This window comes from Alosa sapidissima, chromosome 13 (genome assembly GCF_018492685.1).
Source record: "Alosa sapidissima isolate fAloSap1 chromosome 13, fAloSap1.pri, whole genome shotgun sequence".
NCBI classification, from domain to species: Eukaryota; Metazoa; Chordata; class Actinopteri; order Clupeiformes; family Clupeidae; genus Alosa; species Alosa sapidissima.
In genome coordinates, this window is record NC_055969.1 from 25,686,356 (window position 1) to 25,713,686 (window position 27,331).

Sequence of the window (27,331 nt, forward strand, 5' to 3'; positions counted from 1 at the left end):
CAAAAGAAATCTGATCGGATTTTGGCTATCAGATTGGATCAAATCTTGAAAATGGGTTGTTCAAAGGAAAAAAAAGGATACTGAAATCGGATTGGATCACATAATCTAATTTTGGTTTTCATCTGGATTTTGTTGCTCAAAACTTTTGAGTTGGATTGGGATAAATTTGATCCAAAACATTAGAATTACCCTGATCCCAACAGAAGGGAGGATTATAGGAGGATAATAGGATACGAATTATGATTGTTTGTATTTATTTATTTGTCATGGATAAGATGAGGGGTCTGATAATGGAAGGGGGTGTTTGTATTATTTTATTGTGGTGTTTTTGGTCTCTTTAGATTACACAATCAAAGCTACCACCTATTCTAACTGTTGTTCCTTACATAGCCACTAGGATACATGGTGATATAGTTCCATTTAGAAATAGAGGTAATCCGGATTTCGTAATCCTGAAAAGGTTGTATCTGGATCAGGTGGATCCAATCCTCAATTGCTTTGAAAAACAGGCATAAAAGAAACATGGATTACCTGATCCTGGATTGTAAAAACATGGGATTTCCAAATCCGGATAATTCTGTTCCAGATTAAACTTTATGAACAACTGGGCCCAGAATCTTAAATTCACTAATGTGACTAAATCTGAGATCACCAATCCCACTTTAATTCACCAATAACACCAAAAGTCATGCTAAATTAAAATGTCACCACACCTGATGTTTACATTCACCAGTGACAACAGACTTGAGGCCTATAGGGTTGCCACCCCCCCCCCCCCCCCCCCCCCCCGCCCAAAAAAATAAAAATAAATTATATGTATATATATATATATATATATATAAATAAAGGACAACAGCACGCACAGTGTGAGATGCGCGTGGTAGCGGCGGCACTGGACACTACTATTGACAAGTTAACAAGGCCGATAAGCTGTGATTGGAAATCGGGAATGGGGAAATCAAAATCACCCAAAATACGGGATGTCCCGCACAATTTGGGATGGTTGCCAACCTTAGATGCTTAAGTTTATCAATGTCACCAAACCTGATGTTTAAATTCCCAGATGTCATCAAACCGGATGTTTATCGGGTCATTGATCCCAGATATACCTGATCGCTATGTTTGTTTCCATGACATGGTGCACAATTGTAGTGAACGGGTGGAAGTTCCGAACACAGGGCTGGTGATGCGTCTTTCCTTTTTGTGTCTTTGTTTTTATTTGTTTTCTCCAGATTCACAGCTTTCTGTCCTACTTAAGCACAGTAGTAATGTGTCTATACAGCATTCACTTAAGCTGCATCAGATGGGAAGTATTACAACTAAATTAGATCAAATCTGATATTTATCTTTGAATGAGCGCACAAGCATAAATGGAAGATATTCAGCAGTGATACCGGCAACTAAGATGAAAGGCTGGGGTGATAAGCATTGACCTCTAACCCAGAAGCTGATGATGCAAGCCATGATACAAAGTTCAGGTGTGTGTGTGTATGTGTGTGTGTCTATGTGTAAGTGTATGTGCATCTGTAAGTGTATGTGCATGTGTATGTGTATGTTCATGTGTGCATGTGTATGTGTGGTGTCAGTCAACAGCTGGGTGTGTGCATGTCTGCACAGCTTTGTTTGTTTTATTGTGTGTGTGCTGTCTCTGTGGTTCAGGTGAGTGTGTGTGTGCTGTGTCTATGGTTCAGGTGAGTGTGTGTGTGCTGTGTCTGTGGTTCAGGTGAGTGTGTGTGTATGTGTGCACTCACTGCATGTATGTTTTGTGTGTTGGTGTGCTGCAGTGTGTACTGCTGTAGTTCAGATACTGCAGGTGTGTGTGTATGTATCTGTGTGTGTGTGAACATATGTTGGTGCTTTCTGATTGGTTCACTGCTCACCTGATTCGCACAAAGTTTGGAGCCGCGTCAGAAGCAGAAAAGTGCAGACAGTGATGCAAAGTTCAAGTGTGTGTGTGTGTGTGTGTGTGTGTGTGTCCACAAACCGTGTGTCACAGATCAACTTTATGTGTGTGCTTGGGTTGTTGAGGTATATGTGTGTGTGTGTGTGTGTGTGTGTGTGTGTGTGTGTACCACTGAGGTCTTCACATGGACCATTAACATCCAGCACACTCTAAAGAAATCCAGACAAAGACTGTACTTCCTACATCAGCTATAGATTCAAAGTGTCAACATCCATCTTGAAGGCCTTCTACTCTTCAGCAGTAGAGTGTGTTCTAACAGGTAGCACCATCACCTGTATGGAACCTGTACAGCCCGTGACTGCAGTGCCCTACAGAGAGTGGTTCTGCCGAACACACCTTCAGAGCACCTCTCACTATCTGTTTTATCATTTTGCATTTTTAATCTCTTCTTTTTAACACGATTAGGTGTATGCTTTTATATATCACGTATCATTTTATCATTTCATGTCATTATTCACCCCCCCCCCCCCTCCGTTTATATCAATCAACAGTTGATCTAAAAAAAAGAGCACCTCTCCTTACCCTGCTGGATATATACACAAAAAGAATACGAACAAGGGCCAGAAATATATTTTAAAGGACACTTTACATCCTGACCATAGACTGTTCAAACCACTGAGGTCAGGCAGACGTCTCTGTACACACAGGGCTAAAACTGAGAGACTAAGGAGGAGTTTCTTTCCTCAAGACATCCGCACCCTGAATACATTGGTCCTCTCCTCACCTGATTTGCACAAAGTTTGGAGCCCCATCACATGTCTACACACACACACACACACACACACACACCACACACACACACACACACACACACACACACACAACTCACACTGCAAGGGCAGAGGTCAAATGTGACATTATTTACAGTCAATTACACCAACAGTATACAGTAGTATAATAACACAGACAGGTGTCTCTGTGCTCACAGGCATAAAACAGAGACTGAGGAGTTTCTTTCCTCAAGCCATCCGCATCCTGAATACATATAAAACACTCTAAATACATTACATGGACTTGCCATCCGCACCCTGAACACATACTGTATAAAACACTCTAAATAAATTACATGGACTTGCCATCTGATCCTGAATACATATACAAGACTCTAAATACATTACATGGACTTGCCATCCACACCCTGAACACATACAGTACAAGACTCTAAATACATTACATGGACTTGCCATCCGCATCCTGAATACATATACAACACTCTAAATACATTACATGGACTTGCCGTCTGCACCCTGAATACATATACAAAACTCTAAATACATTACATGGACTTGCCACACTGCACTTTTTACCCCCTTCTCTCTCAATCTATTTATTCCATTCTTATAAATCTTTCTTCTTTATACTTATCAATAGCTAGTGCTACTTTTGCACAGGAGCAGCTAAATGCTATTTCACTACATGTTTTTCAAAGTATCTCTATGTATGTGCCAGATAAAATCCTTGTATTCTTGTATGTGTTTGAAGATTATATGTATCACGTCTGTGTCCTACAGGTGTAGGGGTGTGTGTGTGTATGTACTGGTACTTTCTGATTGGTCCTCTGCTCACCTGATTCACACAAAGTGTGGTGCCCCGTCACACGTCTACACACACACACACACAACTCACACGGCAAGAGCAAAGGCAACGGCAAAAGTAGTATCATTAAACATTACATCACCTTTGTTTTTATTGATTATGTTTATTGCTATCATTATGTTGCCTTGGACATACCCATAACAATGCAATACTTATTTATCAACACGAGAGACTGTGACCGGCAAGATAGTTGGATGTTGAATGTGGTTCGTCACTTAGCACTTGGTCTAGATAAAAAAACAACAGCAAAATTAATTAATTCAAATGTAAATGTAAGATGCCATTCTGTTTGTCCGGTCTTGTCATTATTGTATACCATTCTGTTTGTCCTGTCTCATTATTGTATATTTTTTCTGTTGTCGTTCTTAAGTTTATTTTTACAAATTTGCGGGCCCAGGGCTCCCTTGACAAATGAAAAAGAGATGGGACTCACGTGGTAAAATAAAGGATAAATAAAAAATAAAAAAGGATGACACAGTGCCTTATGGGAAGGGCAAATGTTACGTGTCTCTTCAATCTCCTCAGCGGGACTCAGTGGAGGGACAGCGTTAGCCCTGTGACAGCAGATTGTTGTGAAATTGTTTCGCTTTGGATAAAAGGATCTGCAAACTCTCCATCACCTTTCCCCTCTTTAGTGGCGTCATCGTTTACTTTCTCACCTTTAAACAACTCCGTCTTATACCTTATCTCAATGTTAGACAACACCAAACACCACTGGTGAGCCTTTTGGAGGTGTTGTAGGTCTAATTATAACCCTAAGTCTAACAAAACACAGATAAAAGATGGTACCTGCCTGATGTTAACCCCAGTGAAATGATCTCGAAGGCTGCTCTGTTGGTGATGTTTTTGCCCACAAAGGTTGCTTTGTTGGTGATTTTGTTTTTGATGTTAAATAGACTTGGTTGTTGACTGGCCGCTGTGGGAAATCCCCTACTCTATAGCATGAGGATCAATTGAACACCTCCTGTGTATATCTGAAATACACCACCCCCCCCCCCCCCCCCCCACACACACACACACACACTCACACACACTCACACACTTTCTGATTGATCCTCTGCTCACCTGATTCGCACAAAGTTTGTTGCCCCGTCACACGTCTACACACACACAACTCACACTGCAAGGGCAGAGGTCAAATGTGACATTATTTACAGTCAATTATACCAACAGTGTACAGTATTATCTTACATTACACATTACATTACATCACCTTTGTTTTTATTGATTATGTTTATTGCTATCATTATGCTGCCTTGGACATACGCGTCTTCTAAGAACCATAACCATAACCATGCAATACTTATTTATTAACACGAGAGACTGTGACCGGCAAGATAGTTGGATGTTGAATGTGCTTCCTCACTTCGCACTTGCTCTAGATAAAAAACAACAGCAAAACTAATTTCAAATGTAAATGTAAGATGATCGATATGATATTTTTGTTAATGCTTTTGTGGCATTAAATGTCATACTGCTCGAGCCAGGTAAAACTGATTGTTTTCTTTTTTTTCGTATCGACAGTACTTGGTGACCTCGAGAAACGGAGATCTACATGTATGTGAAAACTCATTGGATTTCTACTTTAACTGATTATTCAGTTAAGTATAATTTCACAATAACCTTGGTCGCATTTATTAGTCTAATTGAGTGACACTGGTTGCTGTTGTAGTCACCAGAGTTAGTTAGAGATCAGTTATAGGTAGAGATTAAAACAATACTATCATTCATATACATGTATGGATTGTATTAATTACATGATAAGTAACTGCTTTAAGTATCATGCACATAAATAATAATACTAATTTATAATAAATAAAATCATATCTATATACAACACCTTTCTCAAACTCAAGGTTGCGTTACAAAAGTCAAAACAAAACAACATCCTGCTATATTTGATAAGACGACAAATTCAACCCATGCAGTGAAAACCAAAATGGCCACTGTTTTTGGAATGCAGGTTCAAGCCATGACATTGTTACCGTTTAACTGATTCACAAAATATCTCAAAACATATCAGAAACATGACTGTCCACAAACTGCTTTGATTCACAATTCACTAATCAAGGAGATCTGTGTTATCTGAGGAATGATATAACATTACTGAAGCTTAATTGATAAAAGGTCGGAATGGAAAAATATGGTAACAGGGTGGAACAGAAAGATGAATCAAACATCATCTCTGCAGTATGATTGGAGCACAGTGAGAGGTCAAGTTTCATCTCTAACATCTGACTGGAGCACAGCTACGAGTCAGGTGTCATCTCTAGGAAGAGGACTTATCAGTGAGGTTGTAGGGAGAGGACTTATCAGTCTCTGAGGATGTAGGGAGAGGACTTAACAGTCTCTGAGGATGTAGGGAGAGGACTTCTTAGTCTTTGAGGATGTAGGGAGATGACTTCTCAGTCGCTGAGGATGTAGGGAGAGGACTTATCCGTCTCTGAGGATGTAGGGAGAGGACTTATCCGTCTCTGAGGATGTAGGGAGAGGACTTATCCGTCTCTGAGGATGTAGGGAGAGGACTTCTCAGTCGCTGAGCGGCTGCTGGTTGTTGAGGAGCACGTGCCAGCGCTCAATCCGCTGGTCTTTGTTCTTCAGACACTCGTACCAGTGCTTCAGACATTCCCCTTTAGCAGAGATGCCCAGCTGACAACCACCTGCAGGGCCAGAGAACCAGAGAACCCACCAACATCTGAGAACCCAATCAGAACTCGCAGAACTCTGGCAAAAATGAATTGTCCAGGTGGCAAAAGGCTCTGTTTTTTTTTACAGTGTAGTCACAGAATGGAAAGCTAGTATATCATGATATCATATTCACTAAATGTGACAAAAAGTGTTCTGGGTTAGAAATCACTTAGAATTACTTACAGTGCCTTTAATAGACACAATACACTGCTCTCTTGACTCATAACACGGCTCTTGTCACACTCACTCGGCGAGCAGAGCCCAATGCTTTCTGAACACATATGAAGTCTTACCGATGAAATCATTGGCCGAGCCGCGGTCATAGTCCCAGACAGATATGTCCAGTGTCTTCTTGGCCAGGTCACCGTGTTTGACCTCAAAACTGAAATCCTGCAAATAGACACCTACCATTAAGCCTGCAGCTCTACAGTATCTATCGGGACAGGCACCATTTCCTTCACTCCAGGTCATCTATTTACCAAACTACGACCTGGCAGGTCATCTATTTACCAAACTACGACCTGGATGCAAATCAGGCCCTCTGGTCAATTAACCAGCAACTTTACTCACAGATGGCATTGAAACCCATCATGACATGGCACACGTGCACCATTACATCAGTATGTGTATCTGCTAAAACATGGCATGCTGACACATTGGTTCATTAACTACATGGCACGTGTGTGTGTGTGTGTGCAGGTGTGTGTGTGTGTGTGTGTGTGTGTGTGTGTGTGTGTTTGTGTGTGTGTGTGTGTGTTTGTGTGTGTGTGTGTGTGTTTGAGACCTCATTAAATTCAGGGTTCAGAGTCTTCTTCTTTATCTGAGTCTTCCGTTTGCCTTTCTTCCCCATGTCAGGCTGCAAACAACTGCTCCACACACACCCACACACACCCACACACACACACACACACACACACACACACACAACACAACACAACACAACACAACACAACACACACATGAATACCAGAACATGAGGAGAACACACTGAGGTTTATACACTGATTTTGCAAAAGTTCTTCAGCTATGAGGTTAATGCACAGGGGTGGGCAATACAGGCTATTATGTGTGTGTAATAGCTAGCACAATGAATAATCTCTGTCTTCATATAATGGATAATCTCTGTGTTAGTATAATGGATAATCTGTGTGTTAGTATAATGGATAATCTGTGTGTTGGTGTGTTAGATTATCTGTGTGTTGGTGTGGTGGATAATCTGTGTGTTGGTGTGATGGATAATCTGTGTGTTGGTGTGGTGGATAATCTGTGTATTGGTGTGTTGGATTATCTGTGTGTTGGTGTGGTGGATAATCTGTGTGTTGGTGTGGTGGATAATCTGTGTGTTGGTGTGTTGGATTATCTGTGTGTTGGTGTGGTGGATTATATGTGTGTTGGTGTGGTGGATAATCTGTGTGTTGGTGTTTTGGATTGTCTGTGTGTTGGTGTGTTGGATTATCTGTGTGTTGGTGTGTTGGATAATCTGTATGTTGGTGTAATGGATTATCTCTTGAGGTCTGGTTGAATGCTGAGCACCTACATTTTGATGAAGGGGTCGGAGTAGCCGTTGGCGTCCATGGCGATCAGGTGAGCGCAGCGGATGACTCCCACCTGAAGCTCCCCTTTCTTACTGCTGTAGGTCAGAGACACTAGGACACGCCCCCTTTCTTCCGCCTCTGCCCCCTCTGTCACCTACACACAAACACGTAGACACACACACACACACACATACACGCACACACACGCACGTAGACACACACACGCACACACACACACACACACGCACACACACACACATGCACGCAAACACACATGTAGACACACACACGTGCATCCACACACACACACACGTAGACACACACGCACACGCACACACACACAAATACATACACGCACAAACACACAGAGAGACTCACCATCTTTACTTTTCCTAAGGTTTACACAACTATCTAATCTTATGGTTATGGTTATGGTTATGGGATTTGGCAGACGCCTTTGTCCAAAGAGACATCTAATCTAATACACAGGGGTGGGCAATGCAGGCTATCTATCCAAGGCTATCTATCAATACACACACACACACACACACACATATTACGCCCACCCACACACACACAGACACACACCATACCCCCATACAACTTTTTAATTACTACTTTTAAATTATTCTTTAAAGTTGAGCTGGCTCTTGAGCACAAGAATTTCATTACTTATTTATTTTATTTATTTTATGAGTACATGACAACAAACTACCGGTACTTGAACTAAATCCCAGATCTAATCAACCTTTTACTTTCACGTAGTAAAATGGCATACCAGTGATAAACCACCTAATTCCCATGTGTTTGTGTGTGTGTGTGTGTTTGTTGTGTGTTGTGTGTTGTGTGTTGTGTGTTGTGTGTGTGTGTGTCAAGTCAAGTCAAGTCAACTTTATTTCTATAGCACATTTAAAAACAACTGAGTTGAACCAAAGTGCTTACAAACAAACATAAAACAATGACAATGGTACAACAACAATATAACATGGGGGGAAAATAAATAAATAATTGAAATAATAAACAAATTGGTCAAAAATAAAATAAAGAATAAAGAGTGTGTGTGTGTGTGTGTGTGGGGGGGGGGGGGGGGGTATTAAGGTAGATTAAAAGCTTGGGAGAAAATGAAAGTCTTTAAGTTAGACTTAAAGCAGTCCAGGTTGGAGAGGACTTAATATGTACAGGTAGACTATTCCAGAGTTGGGGGGCAACAACAGAGAAGGCTCTATCACCCTTAGTCTTAAGGCGTGTTTTGGGGATATAGAGAAGATTCTGAGATGAAGACCTAAGTGATCTTGGAGTGCTGTAAGGAATTAGTAGGTCACCTATGTAACTAGGTGCCAAACCACTGAGGGCTTTGAAGACAAAAAGTAAAATTTTAAACTTAACTCTGTGCTCCACAGGTAACCAGTGCAGCTTAGCCAACACAGGAGTTATATGCTCACGTTTCTTAGAGCCACTTAATAATCTAGCTGCTGCATTTTGAACTAGCTGAAGTCTGTTGAGAGTGGAGTGGGTCAGGCCTGCATATAATGAATTACAATAATCTAGTCTAGATGTTATGAAAGCATGTATAAGAGTTTCAAGATCGGAGAAGGACAAAAAGGGCTTCAGTTTTGCAATGGTTCTTAACTGGAAAAAGCTGCCTTTGACCACACTATTTATTTTCTTATTAAAATTTAAAGAGGAGTCAAAGAAAACCCCAAGATTCTTTACTTCACTGTGGCAGTTTGCAGAGAGAGGTCCTAGTGCATTTTTCAAGATAGAAACATCACTTGGAGGGCCAAAAATAATTATATCAGTTTTACTTTCGTTCAGTTGAAGAAAATTTCTTGCCATCCAGCATTTGATGTCACTGAGACAATTAAAAATATTCTCCAAAGAACAAATGCCATTAGTGTTAACAGGCAGGTAAAACTGAGTGTCATCTGCATAGCAGTGATACTGAATGTTATACTTTTTAAAAATTGAGCCAAGGGGTAGCATATAAAGAGAGAATAAAAGAGGGCCCAAAATGGAACCCTGAGGAACACCACACTTTATAAGGGCAGAGGAAGAGGAGAAATTGCCTAAACTAACTGAAAATGATCTATCACTAAGATAAGAAGAGAACCATTGCAGAACAGAACCCTGGAGACCAACTTCATCCTCCAAGCGTTTTAATAGGATGTTATGGTCAATGGTGTCAAATGCTGCACTCAGATCAACAAGCACCAAGAGGGCGCAAGATCCAGAATCAACTGCTAAGAGAATTGGACCACTCCATTGGTTAGTGAGTGATTAATTATGGCCAATACAAGAGGGCAGATGATGGTAAAAACTTCTTTAAAAAGGCGTGCAGGTAAAACATCTAAGTGGCAGGATGTAGATTTCATATGGGAGACAACCTCAGAAAGCTGGGAGGAAGATATAGCCTGAAACTGTTGGAGGCAGCTAGGTGAAAGTTCTATCACTGAGGGATCCAAATCTGGAGGTGAGATTTGAGATTTTATTTTGTCAATTTTATCGATGAAGAAGTTGAGGAACTTCTCACAGATTTGTGTGTGTGTGTGTATATTAGGTTTTACCGTGTCATCATATAGAGCCATGCCTCGGACAGAACCGCCAACTGCTGTCCTCTTAACCTATGGAATACACATGCACACATACACACAGAAAGATACAATGTGTTACAGTAACACACACAGTCTTACTAGGACACACACACAGTCTTACCAGGACACACACACACTATCTCACCAGGACACACACACTATCTTACCAGGACACAAACACACACTATCTCACTAGGACACAAACACACACACTATCTCACCAGGACACACACACAGTCTTACCAGGACATACACACACTACAGTATCTCACCAGGACACACATACAGTCTCATCAGAACACACGCACACAGACTTACTAGGACACACACACACACACAGTATCTTACCAGGACACACACACACAGTCTTACCAGGACACACACACTATCTCACCAGGACACACATACAGTCTCATCAGAACACATACACAGACTTACTAGGACACACACACACACTATCTTACCAGGACACACACACTATCTCACCAGGACACACACACACTTTCTTACCAGGTCCAAGTGCTGAGTCTCACACACATACACACACACGCACACGCACAGGCACACGCACACGCACACGCACACAAACACGAACACGCGCACACACACACACAAACACACACACACTCTTACCGGGATGACCCTCTCCAGACATACACTGTAATCCTTCTTCTGGTTGTGCTTGAGCTTCTTCAGAGCGACTCTGGTTTCGCCAATGAATTCGTTATGGCCAAACCTGTCTTCGTCACTCACGGACAGCCTAAAGAGCAACACAATACTCGCTTACATGGTCTTATAGCTGAAGTTGGACTAATAGCTGTGATTAGTCTGATGTGGGCGCTTGCCTTTCTTTAGGAATAGCTTTTAACTGTTCAAACCAAGAACAATAACTATAATTATAATGGCAAAAAAGTATTTCTCTAGAAATCTAGGCGAATGATAAATGTCCACACATAAACTATAGCGATAACAACATGAAGAACAATATCGCTGGGGATCACTTTCAGAGCGATTTTGAGAATGATAAAAAGCTGATAGCCAATCAGAGAGTTAGAGTTCAGTTATCTGAGTTAGAGTTTAGTTATCTCAGTTAGAGTTAGAGTTGAGTTATCTGAGTTAGAGTTATCTTTTATCGTTATCGTTCCTGGTGTGAGCGGCCCTCCAGTCTGAGGAGTGGTAATAAGTCTGATGGTTGGGTTAGACTTCGAGGATGGGTTTAATCTGATGCCATTCTTTAGTGTAAATGTTTTGCACTGCAGGTGTGGGAGGTCATGTTCTATAGGAGTGATGCAGCACGTTGCTGAGTGCTTAATCCTGCAGGTGCTGTTTCACCTGAGCGTTCGACGCTGCAGATCGTCACCAGTAATGCCATGGTAAACTAGAGTCTCGTTCCAGACGGGGTTGAGCGTATTCTTCTTTGTTTTAGTGCGCAGCTTGTTGGCCTGGAGAAACAATCAGAGAGTGACAGAGAGAAAGAAAGACAGAGGCAAGCCCGGGGATGGAGGTGGGAGAGAGAGGGAGAGAAAGAGGGAGAGGGAGCGAGAGAGAGAGAGAGAGAGAAAGAAAGAAATAGAGAGAGAGAGAAAGAAAGGCAGAGGGAGGCTCGGGGATGAAGGTGGGAGAGAGAGGGAGAGAGAGAGAGAGAGAGAAAGACAGAGGAAGGCCGGGGATGGAGAGAGAGGGAGAGAGAGAGAGAGAAAGAAAGGCAGAGGGAGGCCCGGGGATGAAGGAGGGAGAGAGAGAGAGAGAGAGAGAGAGAGAGAGAAAGACAGAGGAAGGTCAGGGATGGAGAGAGAGGGAGAGAGAGAGAGAGAAAGAAGGTAAGTAAGAAAGAAAGGTGACGGTTTCTATCATAACTTTCAGTTCAGTTACTTCCTCTGCATCACCATAATACCCTGCTACCCTGATTGGTCCAGCCTCAGAGGCACCAAACAGTTCTGTCTCCTCCAGGACACTTTAATATGGTAAATGGACTGCAGTTATATTTTATTATGGCAAATGGACTGCAGTTATATTTTATTATGGTAAATAGACTGCATTTACAGTATATAGCATCTGCCTACTCCACCGAGCACTCAATGCGTTTTACAGAGTACTGCCTCACATTCGCGCATTCACATTCCCACTCACACTGATGGCGGTCTCTCTTCAGTAGTGATTGGCCATTGCTCACCAATGATTGGTCAAACCTCAGTGGTGATTGGTCACTTGTCACTATTTATTGGTCCTACCTCCCTGGTGATTGGTTACTTCTCTCTAGTGATAGGTCACACCTCATTGGTGATTGGCCACACATTATTGGTAATTGGTTTTACCTCACCGGTGATTGGCCACAGTTCACAGGTGATTGGTTCCACCTGACGGTCATCACCTACCTTACTGGCCCCAGGCAGCAGGTGCAGCTTGACGTAGGGGTCAGCGAGCCCATTGGAGTCCATTGGCTTCAGGCCCTGCAGGAAATACCACAAAACAGTCTCATAGAAGACCTCAGGCTCATTTTTCAATCAAATAGTGCAATGTCTGCATCTGTGTGTGTATGTGTGTGTGTGTGTGTGTGTGTGTGTGTGTGTGTGTGTGTGTGTGTGATAGATGGCACACGACCTTGGCTTTGATGATGCTGCAGTGTAGACTGCTGGTCTCCCCTTCATACAGCAGACTGAACTCCAAACAGCCCAGAGTTGCTAAAGCAGGTGAACAGGTCAGGTGCAACAGTGTGATTCATCAAGCCTCATTCCACTCCATCAGATTATATTTAACACACTCTTGGTTTGTTAAATGATTTCCCCTTGGGGATCAATAAAGCATCCATCCATCCATCCATCCGCCAATCCATCCATCTATCTATCTAACATGGTATTAATATTTAACTGACTCTTGGTTTCCCTGAAGATGTTCATAATCACTGGTGTCTTACGGGTGTCGTCGGAGTCGTAGCCGTCTGCCTCTTCTGCAGCGGGCGGTGGTGGTGGCTGCGGCGGGCCTGAAGGAGGGGCGGGGCTCTGTTTCCCTGGTAACACAGGCAGAGATGGAGATGCTTCTGCCAGGAGGGGGCCTCCTTGTCCTGTACGAGGCATCAGGAGGGGAAGCACGAATTGAAACGGTCACAATACTTCGCTGAGTAACTCACAAATCTATAACATCACGATACGTCACAGAATAACTCACGAATTGATACTCGGGTAACTCTATGGTTATTTATGAATAAACCACTACATTTCTCATTGTTGTGCCTTTATTTAACTCTATGGTTATCTATGAAAAAAACACTTCATTTCTCATTGCTGTGCCTTTATTTAATTCTATGGTTATCTATGATAAAACCACTACATTTCTAATTGCTGTGCCTTTATTTAACTCTATGGTTATCTATGATAAAACCACTACATTTCTCATTGCTGTGCCTTTATTTTCTGTTCTAAACGTCCTCACTGGAACCTATGTCCTCACGGGGCTTATTGCTTAATTACACAGGTGTGAGTGAGAGTGTGAGTGTGAGTGTGAGTATGAGTGTAGGCTTGGTGTCTGTCTCAGGTCTTACCTGTGATCAGGGTTGAGTCTCCAACGTTTCCCTCATCTGACTGAGTGTTGCCATGGTACTCTACCTCTGACACAGCTCGGATATGTTGTTGAACACCTGTGACCTGTTCATGAGGTCTCATTTCTGATTAAACACAGACACACACACACACACACACACACACACACACACACACACACACACACACACTGTTAAACCTTGAACATAGCGTTAATATTTTCCGTTTAAGCTGATGCCGTCATGGCTTAACCGGCCTACCTTGGGCATCTGGCAAGTGTACACACTCCTCACGTGCACGCTTCTGACCTATGTGCTCCTCACGTGCACACTGTTCGTGCACAGACCCTGGGCACACAGGCGACTCGGTCACTGCAGGGGGGTGACTCTGGACCCTAAAGTCTGCGGCTGGGGCTACTGTGCCTGAAGGGGGCGCTCTGGAGTCTATGGGTGGGTCATCTGGTTCTGTGTGAGTGGCATCAGCGTATCTGGTTGGGGTACTGGAGTCTGCAGGTGCTGGGACAGATGGAGCCGGTGCCAATGCCTTCTTAGTCTGTCCCCTGAAGAACCAGGCTCCAGATCTCCTCGATACCTGAAGGAGACGCACATGTTAGGCACATACAGTATATGAAAATAGCAGTAATGTCAACGACTGGCAAACTGTTGACCCGGGTTTAATTCCAGAACCTGCTGTTGAGTCTGCGTCGCTTTGGATAAAAATAACTGCTAAATATCGGTGAAGTTTAACATCAATAACATTTAACATTATTTCAGACAAACGTGTGTTCATTACTGTGTGATCAGTAGTGTGTGATCAGTAATGTGAGTTAAGTATGTTCCTAAAAAGACTATTAAACAGCTTCAGGTGATACAAAATGCAGCAGCTAGGAATCTAACAAAAACTTAAAGAACTGACCACATTACTCCAATTCTTAAATCCCTGCACTGGCTTCCAGTAAGTCACAGAATTGACTTTAAAGTACTACTGCTTGTTTATAAATCAGTAAATGGAGCAGGACCTAAGACATGCTTCAGCAGTACACACCTTCTCCTCTCAGGTCCCAGGTGAAAAACCTGATAGTAAAACCTACTGTTAGAACTAAACATGGTGAAGCAGCTTTTAGCTGCTATGCGGCTCAGCTCTGGAACCAACTTTCGGATGACATCAAAAAGGCCCCAACTGTAGACAGTTTTAAATCTAGACTTAAGACCCAACTGTTCTCAGATGCTTTCTGCTAACTGTGCTGAGTTACAAATTCTGAATCTGCCTTGATAATTATTCTACCTTGTCTTTTATTACTTTTATTACTTTTTTCTACTTTTGCCTTTGTTTTTTGGGGGGTTTTTGCTTACTAATTATTCTTTAGTTTTAAATGATTTTACCTTGTGTGTTTTATGTTTTCTTTTTATTATGATCTTTACCTTTTGAACTATTCTTTGACTGTATTGCCCTTCTATGCTTTTATTTGTTATTATTGTTTGGTTTTGTTTATGTAAAGCACATTGAATGACCTCTGTGTATGAAATGCGCTATATAAATAAACTTGACTTGACTTTAGTGTGTGTGTGTGTTAAGTGTGTGTGTGTGTGTGTTCAGTAGTGTGTACTCCTCTTCCTCCTCACCTCCTCCTCCTCACTGCAGATCCTGCAGAACCACACTGCCCGCGAGCCTCGTGTCCGCTGAAGACCACACTGTGTACACACCCACTACAGAGAAGAGGAATTAGTAAACACACACACACACACACACACACACACACACACAAACTAGATAGATAGATAGATAGATAGATAGATACTTTATTGATCCCCAGGGGAAATTCAAGTCAAATTCATTACAGAGAAATTCTACAGAAGAGTGGTTAAACAGACAAACACTACAGAGGAGGTCTAGGTCAACACACACAATCTAACACACACACACACACACACACACACACACACACACACACACACACACACACACACACACACACACTCTAACACACACAATCTCTGCAATGAAGTGTATAAAAATATCATTATTAGCATTTTAATTTCATATATATCATTTTTTTGGGGGTGGGGGGTGTCCCGCATTTGAAGCTAGACACACATGTTACAGAGAGGTTCACCACAAAATCATCTTAACTCACAAACCATAAATTCATAATTTCACCATGTTTTATCAATCTTATATTAAGATCAAAAAATCTATTTGGTATTGGTTTAGTATGAAGACACTTTCCTAGTGCTGTCTCAAAAGATCATTTTTACTTATTTTAAGAAGTCTTATTTTAATGAGTCTTATCAAGACAAATGTGCTCATTGCACTCGATACTGTTCTGTACAAGGCAACAGGATACTTTTCTGTAATGAGGCCTCAGGGATAGACTCTTCCACACAGATCACATGTCAATGGAATACAGGTCTCACTCTGGATACTCTGGACGTAGCGTCTACCCCAGCCCAGGTGAGTTTGACCCAGCCCAGGTGAGTTTGACCCTGCCAAGGTGAGTTTGAACCAGCCAAGGTGAGTTTGACCCTGCCAAGGTGAGTTTGAACCAGCCAAGGTGAGTTTGAACCAGCCAAGGTGAGTTTGACCCTGCCAAGGTGAGTTTGAACCAGTCCAGGTGAGTTTGACCCAGCCCAGGTGAGTTTGACCCTGCCCAGGTGAGTTTGACCCTGCCAAGGTGACTTTGACCTCACCCAGGTGAGTTTGAATCAGCCCGGTTGACTTTGACCCTGCTTAGGTGAGTTTGACCCTGCCAATGTGACTTTGACCTTGCCCAGGTGAGTTTGACCAAGCCCAGGTAAGTTTGACCCAGCCCAGGTGAGTTTGACCCAGCCCAGGTGAGTTTGACCCAGCCCAGGTAAGTTCACCCAGACAGGTGAGTTTGCCCTCGCCCAGGTAAATTCGACCCAGCCCAGGTGAGTATAAGCCAGGTGAGATTGACCTCACCAAGGTGATTTTGACCCTGTCCAGATGAGTTTGACCCGGCCCAGGTGATTTTGACCCTGTCCAGATGAGTTTGACCCAGCCCAGGTGTGTCTAAGCCAGGTGTGACCCAGGTGAGTTTGTACACCTGTACCTTTGTGCACTGGTCGCAGGCCACAGCAGCTGGTCCCCTGGCACTGAAGGCCACCGCACACAGCAGGCAGGTGGACACGCCGTCACCATGAGCTGCCAGACGCACACTGTCCAGCTCCTGCTCCAGACGCCTGCCAAAACAACACATGGACATATCACACACACACACACACCACCACCAACACATACACACACACACCTACAGACGGACACACCCCACACACACACCCTGTGACACACACACACACACACCACCAACACATACACACACACAGTCTACAGACGGACACCACACACACTCACACACTCACACACACACACACACACACACATACAGTATGTACACAGATACACACACACACACACACACATACATACAGTACACACACACACACACACACATACCGTATACGTATACACACACACACACACACACACACACACACACACACACACACATGAACAGAGATGCCCAAACACACATACATAGACAGAAACACACAAACATTCTCACACATACAAAATCAGTCGCATAACTTTGGCAACACACCATGAGAACAAAACAAAAAAGCATGCAAACAAAGTAAAAAAAACACATATCCACAGATATAGAGCACGCACATACCGTATACACACACACACACACACACACATGAACAGAGACGCACAAACACATACACACACGCACACACATACATACAGTATGTACACACACACACACACACATACATACAGTACACACACACACACACACACACACACACACACACACACATGAACAGAGACGCACAAACACACACACACACACGCACACACACACATACACACACGCACACACACACACGCACACACACAGGAAAAGGACAGAAGGTCAGGAGGGAGGTTTTCTTTCCAACACTGATGTCAGGTCCTATTAGCTGATGTCTGCTGATGCCTGTCTGTTGTTCGGCGTTTTCCATTCCCAGAGGCTGTTGTTATTTATGTGTGTGTATGTGTATGTGTGTGTGTGTGTGTGTGTGTGTGTGTGTGTGTGTGTGTGTGTGTGTGTGTGTGTGTGTATCAGGGCTTAACAGAAGGCTGCACCCCCACCCATATGCCCATTTAAAAGCCTGAGAGGTGTCGAGGCTAAACTAGCAGAACATGTTTGAGAACATCAAGGTTCAGCGGTTTGTCTCCTGCATGTCTGTGCATCTCATGTGTCTGCTGAACGTGTGTCCTGAGTCAGTGCCCCTCATGAGTCTGCTGAACGTGTCTCCTGTGTCTGTGCACCTCATGAGTCTGCTGAACGTGTGTCCTGTTTCTGCACCTCATGAGTCTGCTGAACGTGTGTCCTGTTTCTGCACCTCATGAGTCTGCTGAACGTGTGTCCTATGTTTCTGCACCTCATGAGTCTGCTGAACGTGTGTTCTATGTCTGTGCACCTCATGAGTCTGCTGAACGTGTCTCCTGTGTCTGCACCTCATGAGTCTGCTGAACGTGTGTCCTATGTCTGCACCTCATGAGTCTGCTGAACGTCCGGGTGCAGTAGGGGAACTCAAACACATCCCATCACGTTCTCCATGTGACCCAGGGTTAGCGCAGGACACACTTTAATCAGAAGATCTGCTCCCACTCCCACCCCCCCCCCCCCCCCCACACACACACACCCACACCCACACACATATATGTACACACACACACACACACACACACCTTTACAGCCCATTCTTCCTCTTTCCCTCTCTCTCCCTCTCGCTCATACACACACACACACACACACACACCTCACACTGACAAACCACACACACCTCACACAACCCCCTCACACTGACACACCACACACACCTCACACAACCCCCTCACACTGACACACCACACACACACACATACAGTACACACACTTTCCTCACCCGATGCGTTGCTGTTCCTGTGTCTCCAGTTGCTCAGCTCGTTGTAGAACCCCGTTGATAATTCTTCTCTCCTCTTCAGTCAGGTCATCCTGACACACCGCCATCCTCTATCTCTCTCTCTCTCTCACACACTCACACACTTACACACCTACCTAAAGTACACACCTGTCTCACTTCTCCTCAAACACACAGACACACACACATATAGAGCACACAAAATTCTCTCCTCACACACGCCTCAAGTAATGCTTCCACTGACTTCAGATATGCCTCAAGTCACCTGTACCAAAAACAAAAACCCGGGGGATCAGACTATGACCCATGACCACGTATCCTACCGTAACGCTACAGCAGCTGATACTGTATCTCACTCATCTGAAGAGTAGCTTTCAACACGCATTCTCTCTTTCAACACACAGGAGAACAGAGAACAAAAAAACACTTACAGTTTGATTGATTTGGACTGAAAAAAAAGAATACGAGCTCATGTCATACAGTATGTGTGTGTGTGTGTGTGTGTGTGTGTGTGTGTGTGTGAAGGAGACTGTGTCCTCTGCTTCTGATAATAGTGATGGGTGGGTGGAATGGGGAGGGGGGTGGGGGTGAGATGGGGGTTAATCACAGCATAGACAGCGCTGAGTAACGGGCACTGACACCCACGTGACCCCCATAACTCACCCTGCCTGAGTCAGGGGCGGATCTAGAGATTTTTTCCTGGGGTGGCGAAGGGGTGGCATAAGGTTCCAGGAGGGGGACCATGGACATTATTCAAAACTTAAAATTCTACGGATTTCATTGAATATGTTTTGTTCTCTACATTACATTACACGAGGTGGGAGGCAAATCGGAGATGTAGCTGGCGTTTTGGATGATGTGGGTCTTAATATGTGAATTTCTTTCTTTGTAATCACTATACAGTCTGTGTAGTCTGTACTTAAATTGTACAATGTCAAAAAGCAATTCTAGGGGGGTTTGGAGGTATGTTCCCCCAGAGAATTCTTTTAAAAAATGACCCCTCAAATGATTTATTCTAGTTAGTTTTGAGGGAATATGGATACATTTATAAAATAAGCCATTAATAGATTTAGGTTATATGGATTGAAACAAGATTCTGATGATTTGGGGGTATTTTTAAAACATGACCCCTCAAATGATGTCTTCTAGTGAGTTTTGAGGGAATATGGACAAATTTAGTCTTACAAAATAAGCCATCAGTAGATTTAGGTATCTGAATTGAAACAAGATTCTAATGCAGGATTGTTGCAATGATAACCATGACTGTGACTTTCAAAACCTTTTCATCTGATTCAATAAAGACCAAGTAAGTACCTTCTTAGTCAAAACATTCTTTTTGGATTTATTATAATACAACAATTTAAAATGTACATAACAAGAATGCAATTATTAATCTACCACCTCAATAATAAACATGCAAACACACACACTGGTGGACAGTAACTAAGTACTGGGTATGGGTATCTAATTCAATTATTTAATTCTTTGGAAGGTTTTTACTTCAACCCCCACTACAATTAAAGGCCAAATATCTTTAGCAGGGATTAGAAACGGTTCAAAGAATGAAAATGAAAACCGGAAACGAACACAGTTTTTGGAAGGACGTAACTGAAAACGGGAGCAAAACCAATTGTTCCGGAGTGAAAACGTCATTTTCAATTTTAGATAACCGGTTAATAACGGTATTTATCATTCCGATTAACCTTTGTTTGAATATTATTCAAAACTCCATAGGCTTGGAAAGTCACCTGCCCACACAGTGTGCCCCAGACCCCTTATAAGATGAATTTAGTCAGATGTTATGAATCGGTATCTCCCCTGCATAATTGGCTAGAACTAGTTGATAAAAAATAATATTAATATCCAACACTATCTAACTGCCTTTTCCAAGTATGTAGTCTAAATTACTGAAACAATTTGTGAAATAAGATACCAGAGACACTAGGCAAATATTTATAGGCCTGTCATGCTGGTAGCACCATACATAGGTTAGGCTATTGCAAGGCTTAAAGCAAGGACATTTTCTGTGCCTTTAAGTTAGGCTATTATTTTTAAGACCTAATATTATATAGGTATTATAATATTATGATATCAAATATTATATAGGTATTATAATATTATGATATCAAATAATGTTTTTGCTCAGAAAGAACCTAAATGGAAATCAGTCCCCCTTAGTCCCTGATCAGTCCCCCTTTTAGATCCCTGATATTAAAGTACCTTTATAAATATCTTATTAAGAAATGACCTCAATGAATGACGAATGAACAAGCAACATGTTAATTTCTTGAGGACACAAACTCCTGTGCTGGCCTCATCTTGTTGGTTCATCTACCAGCAAATGATTGAAATCTATCACCCAATGAAACTGGACGATTTAACTGGAATCTAAGCAATTACATCTCATGCACAAAGCTTCATATGTGATGTGCTTTGACATCATCAAACGTCTAGTCTACTCTGAGTAGGGTTTGTTTGAAAATAGTAGGCTACTTTTACTTATTGTGATTGAGTAGAATTTCAGTCATGTAACTGTACTTTTACTTGTGCAGATTGATTTACACCGTGTATGAAAAGAAAGGAAAAAGAAAAACGCAACCGCCACCAGCTTGACACCGATTAGATATTCTAGTTTGATTTGACATGTCGACCAAATTTAGATAGTCATAGATGCTGGGAAAGTGGATGCATGACAATTTTGAGAACCCGTGTTGAATTATCACGTGTATTTGGGTTGACATCGACAGCAGTATTTACCATCAAAGTTTATAAACTAGCGAAACACACAAATACACTTTAAACGTTAAGCTACGCATGAGCATGCCCTTTTTATCTGACCTGACCATCATCGAAAAATTCGATGAGACAGTCTTGCGGATGTAAATGTGAGGTTGTTGCCGGGTTAACTGATTTATGGACTGACTATGGGTCTGATTATGGACTTTTTCAACTTGGTGGTCAAACTTACCACTTCGTTGTAGGCCTACAGACAGTTGACACATAGTTGCATGCACTGTGCAATCTGCTGCCAATGGTGAAATTTTGCGGGGGTCACTGCGCTGATGGGTGAAACCATTGTGAGGGGGCGGGGGATTCTAAATCGGCGATTTCTGTTTGAGAGGAGTTTGGTGCGGGTTTCACACCTTCTCACAGTCCAACATGTATGAACATAAAATATACTTAAAAAAATATTATCTGATTTATAAATGGGGTGGCAACAGGGGTGGCAAGACTGTCCCAGGGGTGGCAGATGCCACCCTTTGCCACCCCGTAGATCCGCGCATGGCCTGAGTGATACCTCATCTGGACTGAGGACGGGCAGGGTGGGAAGAGATGGGCAAGGCCCCATAAAGGCCGTCAACAGCGACCTTCAGCAGAGGTCACATCACCCACTACACACACACCCACCCACACACACACACACACACAGCACTAAAGGAGATAGAGACCCATTACATTACTGCATCTGCAGACAGAGATGCTTTCCAAAAGTGCATGAGGAGAGCAGCACGCTGTCCGTAGCCAGATGGGTGATGGAACATACAGGATCTGATCTGCCATCCCCAGCATACAGGTGCCGTGGCCAAATCCCTCTACACCCAGTAGTATGGTCTCACCCAGTCTACCTATACCCCACCACTACCCCCTTACAACTACCACCTTACACATATCACCTTACACATACCCCCTTACACATACCCCCGTACAACTACCCCCTTACACATAGCATGCATAGTCTGTCTGCCTCTTCACCCCCTCCATGTTTGGTACTGTCTGTCCACTAGCCACTTTTACCACTGTCTTTATGCCTCACTGTTTGCGTGCTACTGTATATTAGCACATTAGCACATATGCATAACCACCCCCCCCCCCCCATGCCACAGCCGAACTGTGGCCACACTTATACATTTTCTTAAATAGTTAAATATATAGATATATAGACTTTACTTTACTTTATTTCTGCATTGTTGCACTGTTGGACTTACTCATTTGCACTATCACCATGACCACTATCACCATTGCACTACCACCATGACACTCATTCACACAGAGCACCTTACCATACCTTACTATGCACAGAGAATCACAGGCTCAGTCCCTGCCTCAGTCATTGCAAGCGCCTCTGATTGATTAATCACCACTATGTGGATACTGTTTTTAGAATTGATTTAGATTAAGTGTTCGTTAGTATAATTTGTAATTTTGTAATTTGTATTTTAGTATATTTTTATATATTGTATTTAAGTGTTAGTTAGTATATTTTGTATTTTAGTATATTTAGCATATTCTTTATCTTCTACTGTCCTTATTGCTTAGTTGTGTTTTTATATTATATACTTCAATTACTCTTTCTGCTGTTAAAGAATGTGTTTGTGTTGTCTGTATGCTGCTAAGACCTTGAATTTCCCCTGGGGATCAATAAAGTATCTATCTATCTATCTATCTATCCTGTACAACTACCCCCTTACAACTACCCCCGTACACATACCTCCTTACAACTACCCCCTTACACATACCCCTGTACAACTACCCCCGTACAACTACACCCTTACACATACCCCCTTAAACATACCCCTGTATAACTACCCCCGTACAACTACCCCCTTAAACATACCCCTGTACAACTACCCCCGTACAACTACCCCCATACAACTACCCGCTTACAACTACCCCCTTACAACTACATTACATTACATTACATTACATTACATTTGGCTGACGCTTTTTAACCAAAGCGACTAACAACATGGTAAACAGTAAGTTTTTAGAACAATTCTCACAATTTTAGGACAGTTTAAAAAAAAAACATTAGAGTACAGTAAGAATAAGTGCGTCGGTGAGTGCTGTTTTTAACAGTTACTTGTCAGTTTAAAACGGCTGGTGAGTGCTAGGATCAGTAAGACTTGTTGTAAGTGTTGCTATGAGAGTAGATGTTCTCTAAAGAGCTGGGTCTTCAGGAGTTTTTTGAAAGTGGAAAAGGATGTCACTGTCCTTGTAGGAACTGGCAGTGTGTTCCACCAACGAGGAACAACAGATGAGAAAAGTTTGGATTGGCTTGAGCGTACCGGTGGTAGCGCTAGACGTCGTTCGTCAGAGGAGCGCAGCGGTCTGGAGGTAGTGTAAGTCTGTATGAGGGCATTCAAGTAGGTGGGAGCAGAACCGGAGACTACTTTGTAGGCAAGCGTTAGAGACTTGAATTTGATGCGGGCCGCCATAGGTAGCCAGTGTAGCTGGATGAGCAGCGGGGTAACATGTGCCCTTTTGGGTTGGTTGTAGACCAGGCGCGCCGCCGCGTTCTGGATCATCTGAAGTGGTTTCACTGCGCAGGCTGGGAGACCTGTCAGGAGGGCATTGCAGTAGTCGAGTCGTGAGATGACTATTGCCTGAACCAGAAGTTGGGTAGCATCTTGAGTCAAGTAAGTCCTGATTTTCCGTATGTTGTAGAGTGCAAAACGGCATGACCGGGCGACTGAGGCAACATGATCCGAGAAGTTTAGTTGGTTGTCAAGAACAACTCCTAGATTTCTTGCAGTCCTGGTCGGTGAAACAGACAGGGAGTCAAATTTGATGTTGATGTCGTGGTGTATGGTAGGTTTAGCTGGGATGACCAGCAGTTCAGTCTTTGAGAGGTTCAGCTGGAGGTGGTGTGCCTTCATCCATGTAGCTATGTCTGAGAGGCAATCCGAGATCCGTGCTGAAACCAGGGGGTCGTCAGGTGGAAAGGACAGATAGAGCTGTGTGTCGTCTGCATAGCAGTGGTATGAGAAGCCGTGCGAACGGATAATCTGTCCCAAGGAGGTGGTGTAGATAGCAAAGAGGAGGGGGCCCAGCACTGAGCCCTGGGGGACCCCTGTGGTGAGATGGTGAGGTGCGGATAGCTGACCAAGCCATGATACGTAAAACGAGCGTCCTACCCCCAACTGGACCGCACCATACAGTATCTGTTCACTTACTGCACATCCCTATACGACTACCCGCAAACACCCTCCTCCCCTACACACACCTACTACTACATCGCCTCACCACCCTGGCCATCCCAGTCTTACAGTGTCCATCCACACACACTCAATAAATCCATCTGTGCCCTAAACTCTGGTGTCTGTGTGTCAGATGCTGTCCTTGGACTTTGCCGTATGAAGTTCTGTTTGAGCCATGGCGTAGCAGTAGCATCAGCATCAGTGTCCTGCTGTTCCACATATGGGCTCCGAGCTGACCTGAGGTCATTTCCTGTCCAGTCATTGAGGAAGTACCGCTTAAAAAAAAAACAAATTTAATCTTAAACCCTATGTAGTGAGTCTCTGTCACTTTGGATACAAGTATCTGCTAGAAAAGCCTAGAAATATAAGAATGGGGTCCTAAACTCTGGCATCTCTTGACAGTGCTTCAGACACTACTGCCAGAGGGCTTTAGGCTTGCCCTTGCGCTTAAAGAAGCCCAATGCAACAATTTTAGCAAAAATTACTATAATTATGCAGGTTGAGAGTCGTTCTGATGGTTCTACAACACTTTTTGGGTCGTTTGGTGGGTGCTTCGTCTCCCCTTGTGCTTCTCCGCGGAAAAAACGAATATGCAACTTTCTGGTCCCGGACCGAAGAAATCCGGATGTGACTCGGCGGAAGGCCTGAACTTCGTTTTTGTAATGTGGTTTGATAGTCTCTTGAACAATGTGTTTGCTCGACCGTTTTATTGTGAGCCCTGTACTGTATGTGTTTAGCTTGGTTTCTGATGGCTAGCTCGCTAGCTAGTGGGGGTTTAGCGTAGCAGTCACTTGCTACCAAAGCTGCAGGGGGAGCTAAGTCGTGAAAAATGCGAGCCCAAATCAGGCGAAAAAACCCAGAAACAGCGAAGGAATAACCAGACTTGCATAGGGCTTCTTTAAGAGAGAGAACTCCATTCAAGCCTCAGGACCAAGCTAAAGCAAAATGACCACACAGTGACTTGGACTGGACAGTGTCTGCTGCTGAGTGACATTCAGTGACAAATCATGGATCTCCCTGACCTCCCCCAAACCACCCCCACCCCACCCCCCCCCTCCCCTACTCTAGTGTCCACAGGTTTCTCCTCTTAATCTACATGATGTAATGTTTACAGACACCAACCACGGGCGAAGGAAATAGAATCAGGGCATTTTACTTAAACCTGCCACATTAAATCACCACAACCAGTGCACAGTGCGTTTTCTCCCGCCCCGAGGAGCACCCCCCGCTGCGTGGACACAGATGTATTCCTACGCCCTGCATGTTGTATTAGGACACCATGTATAAAAATAGTCCCATCAAATACATAGCCCATAACACCATTCGGGGGCAGCAGAATTCCATTCTATATGAGTGGTGCAGATGTGTACTCAACCTGTAGACTGTACTACTCTGTGAGTGTAGCCTAGTATACTGAACACATTCTACTCTGAAAGTGTGTTATCTATACTAAACACATTCTACTCTGTAAGTGTATTATATATACTGAACACATTCTACTCTGAGTATATTAGCCATACTGAACACATTCTACTCTGAGTATATTATCCATACTGAACACATTCTACTCTGTTAGTGTGTTATCTATACTGAACACATTCTACTCTGAGTGTGTTATCCATATTGAACACATTCTACGGTGTGATTGTATTATCTATACTAAACACAATCTACTCTGAGTATATTATCCATACTGAACAGATTCTACTCTGAGTGTGTTATACTAAACACATTCTACTCTGAGTGTGTTATCCATACTGAACACATTCTACTCTGTGAGTGTATTATACTGAACACAATCTACTCTGAGTATATTATCCATACTGAACACATTCTACTCTGAGTGTGTTATCCATACTAAACACATTCTACTCTGAGTGTGTTATCCATATTGAACACATTCTACTCTGTGAGTGTATTATATATACTGAACACATTCTACTCTGAGTGTGTTAGATATATCGAACACATTCTACTCTGAGTGGAAACTGAGACTGCAAACCCCAAGCGCAGGGTGGTGGTATCATGGTTACTAAGGAACTGGGTTAGCAAACAGCTGCCAGAAAAAGTTGAGGGTTCAATTTCCAGTTGCCACCCTTGCGTCTGTGAGCAAGGCACTTAACCTGAGACGGAATTGCTCTGGGGAGAATGGCCCTTGTAAGAATTGACGTAAGTCACTTTGGATAAATGAGTAAGACTAAGGCATCAATGGGTAGAAAGAAAGAAGAAAGGCAGGTGTGTGTGTGTGTGCGTGTGTGTGTGTGTGCTCCATGTGTAGCCTGCTTCTATTTCAAATAAATGTGTGTGTGTGTGTGTGTGTGTGTGTGTGTGTATGCGCCTACAGATATGTCTGTCTTTGGCTGTTCATTCATTGTCAGTGTCATCCCACAGGAGTCTTTTTCTGATGGGAATAGGAACAGGCAGAGCTTCAGGCAGAGGCAGAGAGAGAGAGAGAGAGAGAGAGAGAGAGA

At 43.1% G+C, this 27,331-nt stretch overlaps 1 protein-coding gene across 1 annotated transcript; it reads right to left on the reverse strand.

Annotated features, from left to right (window-relative positions):
* Positions 1-5,405: 5,405 nt before the first annotated feature.
* On the reverse strand, positions 5,406-18,971 carry LOC121680553 (double C2-like domain-containing protein beta). The gene is made up of 15 exons (XM_042059954.1): positions 18,868-18,971; positions 16,980-17,109; positions 15,532-15,615; positions 14,170-14,500; positions 13,912-14,034; positions 13,288-13,434; positions 12,975-13,054; positions 12,749-12,823; positions 11,706-11,815; positions 11,007-11,133; positions 10,347-10,403; positions 7,785-7,936; positions 7,032-7,113; positions 6,541-6,637; positions 5,406-6,219 (listed from the first exon to the last, which is right to left on the reverse strand). The coding sequence occupies exons 1-15, from the start codon at positions 18,969-18,971 to the stop codon at positions 6,089-6,091; spliced, it is 1,830 nt and encodes a 609-aa protein (XP_041915888.1). The 3' UTR covers positions 5,406-6,088.
* Between the last annotated feature and the right edge of the window lie 8,360 nt (positions 18,972-27,331).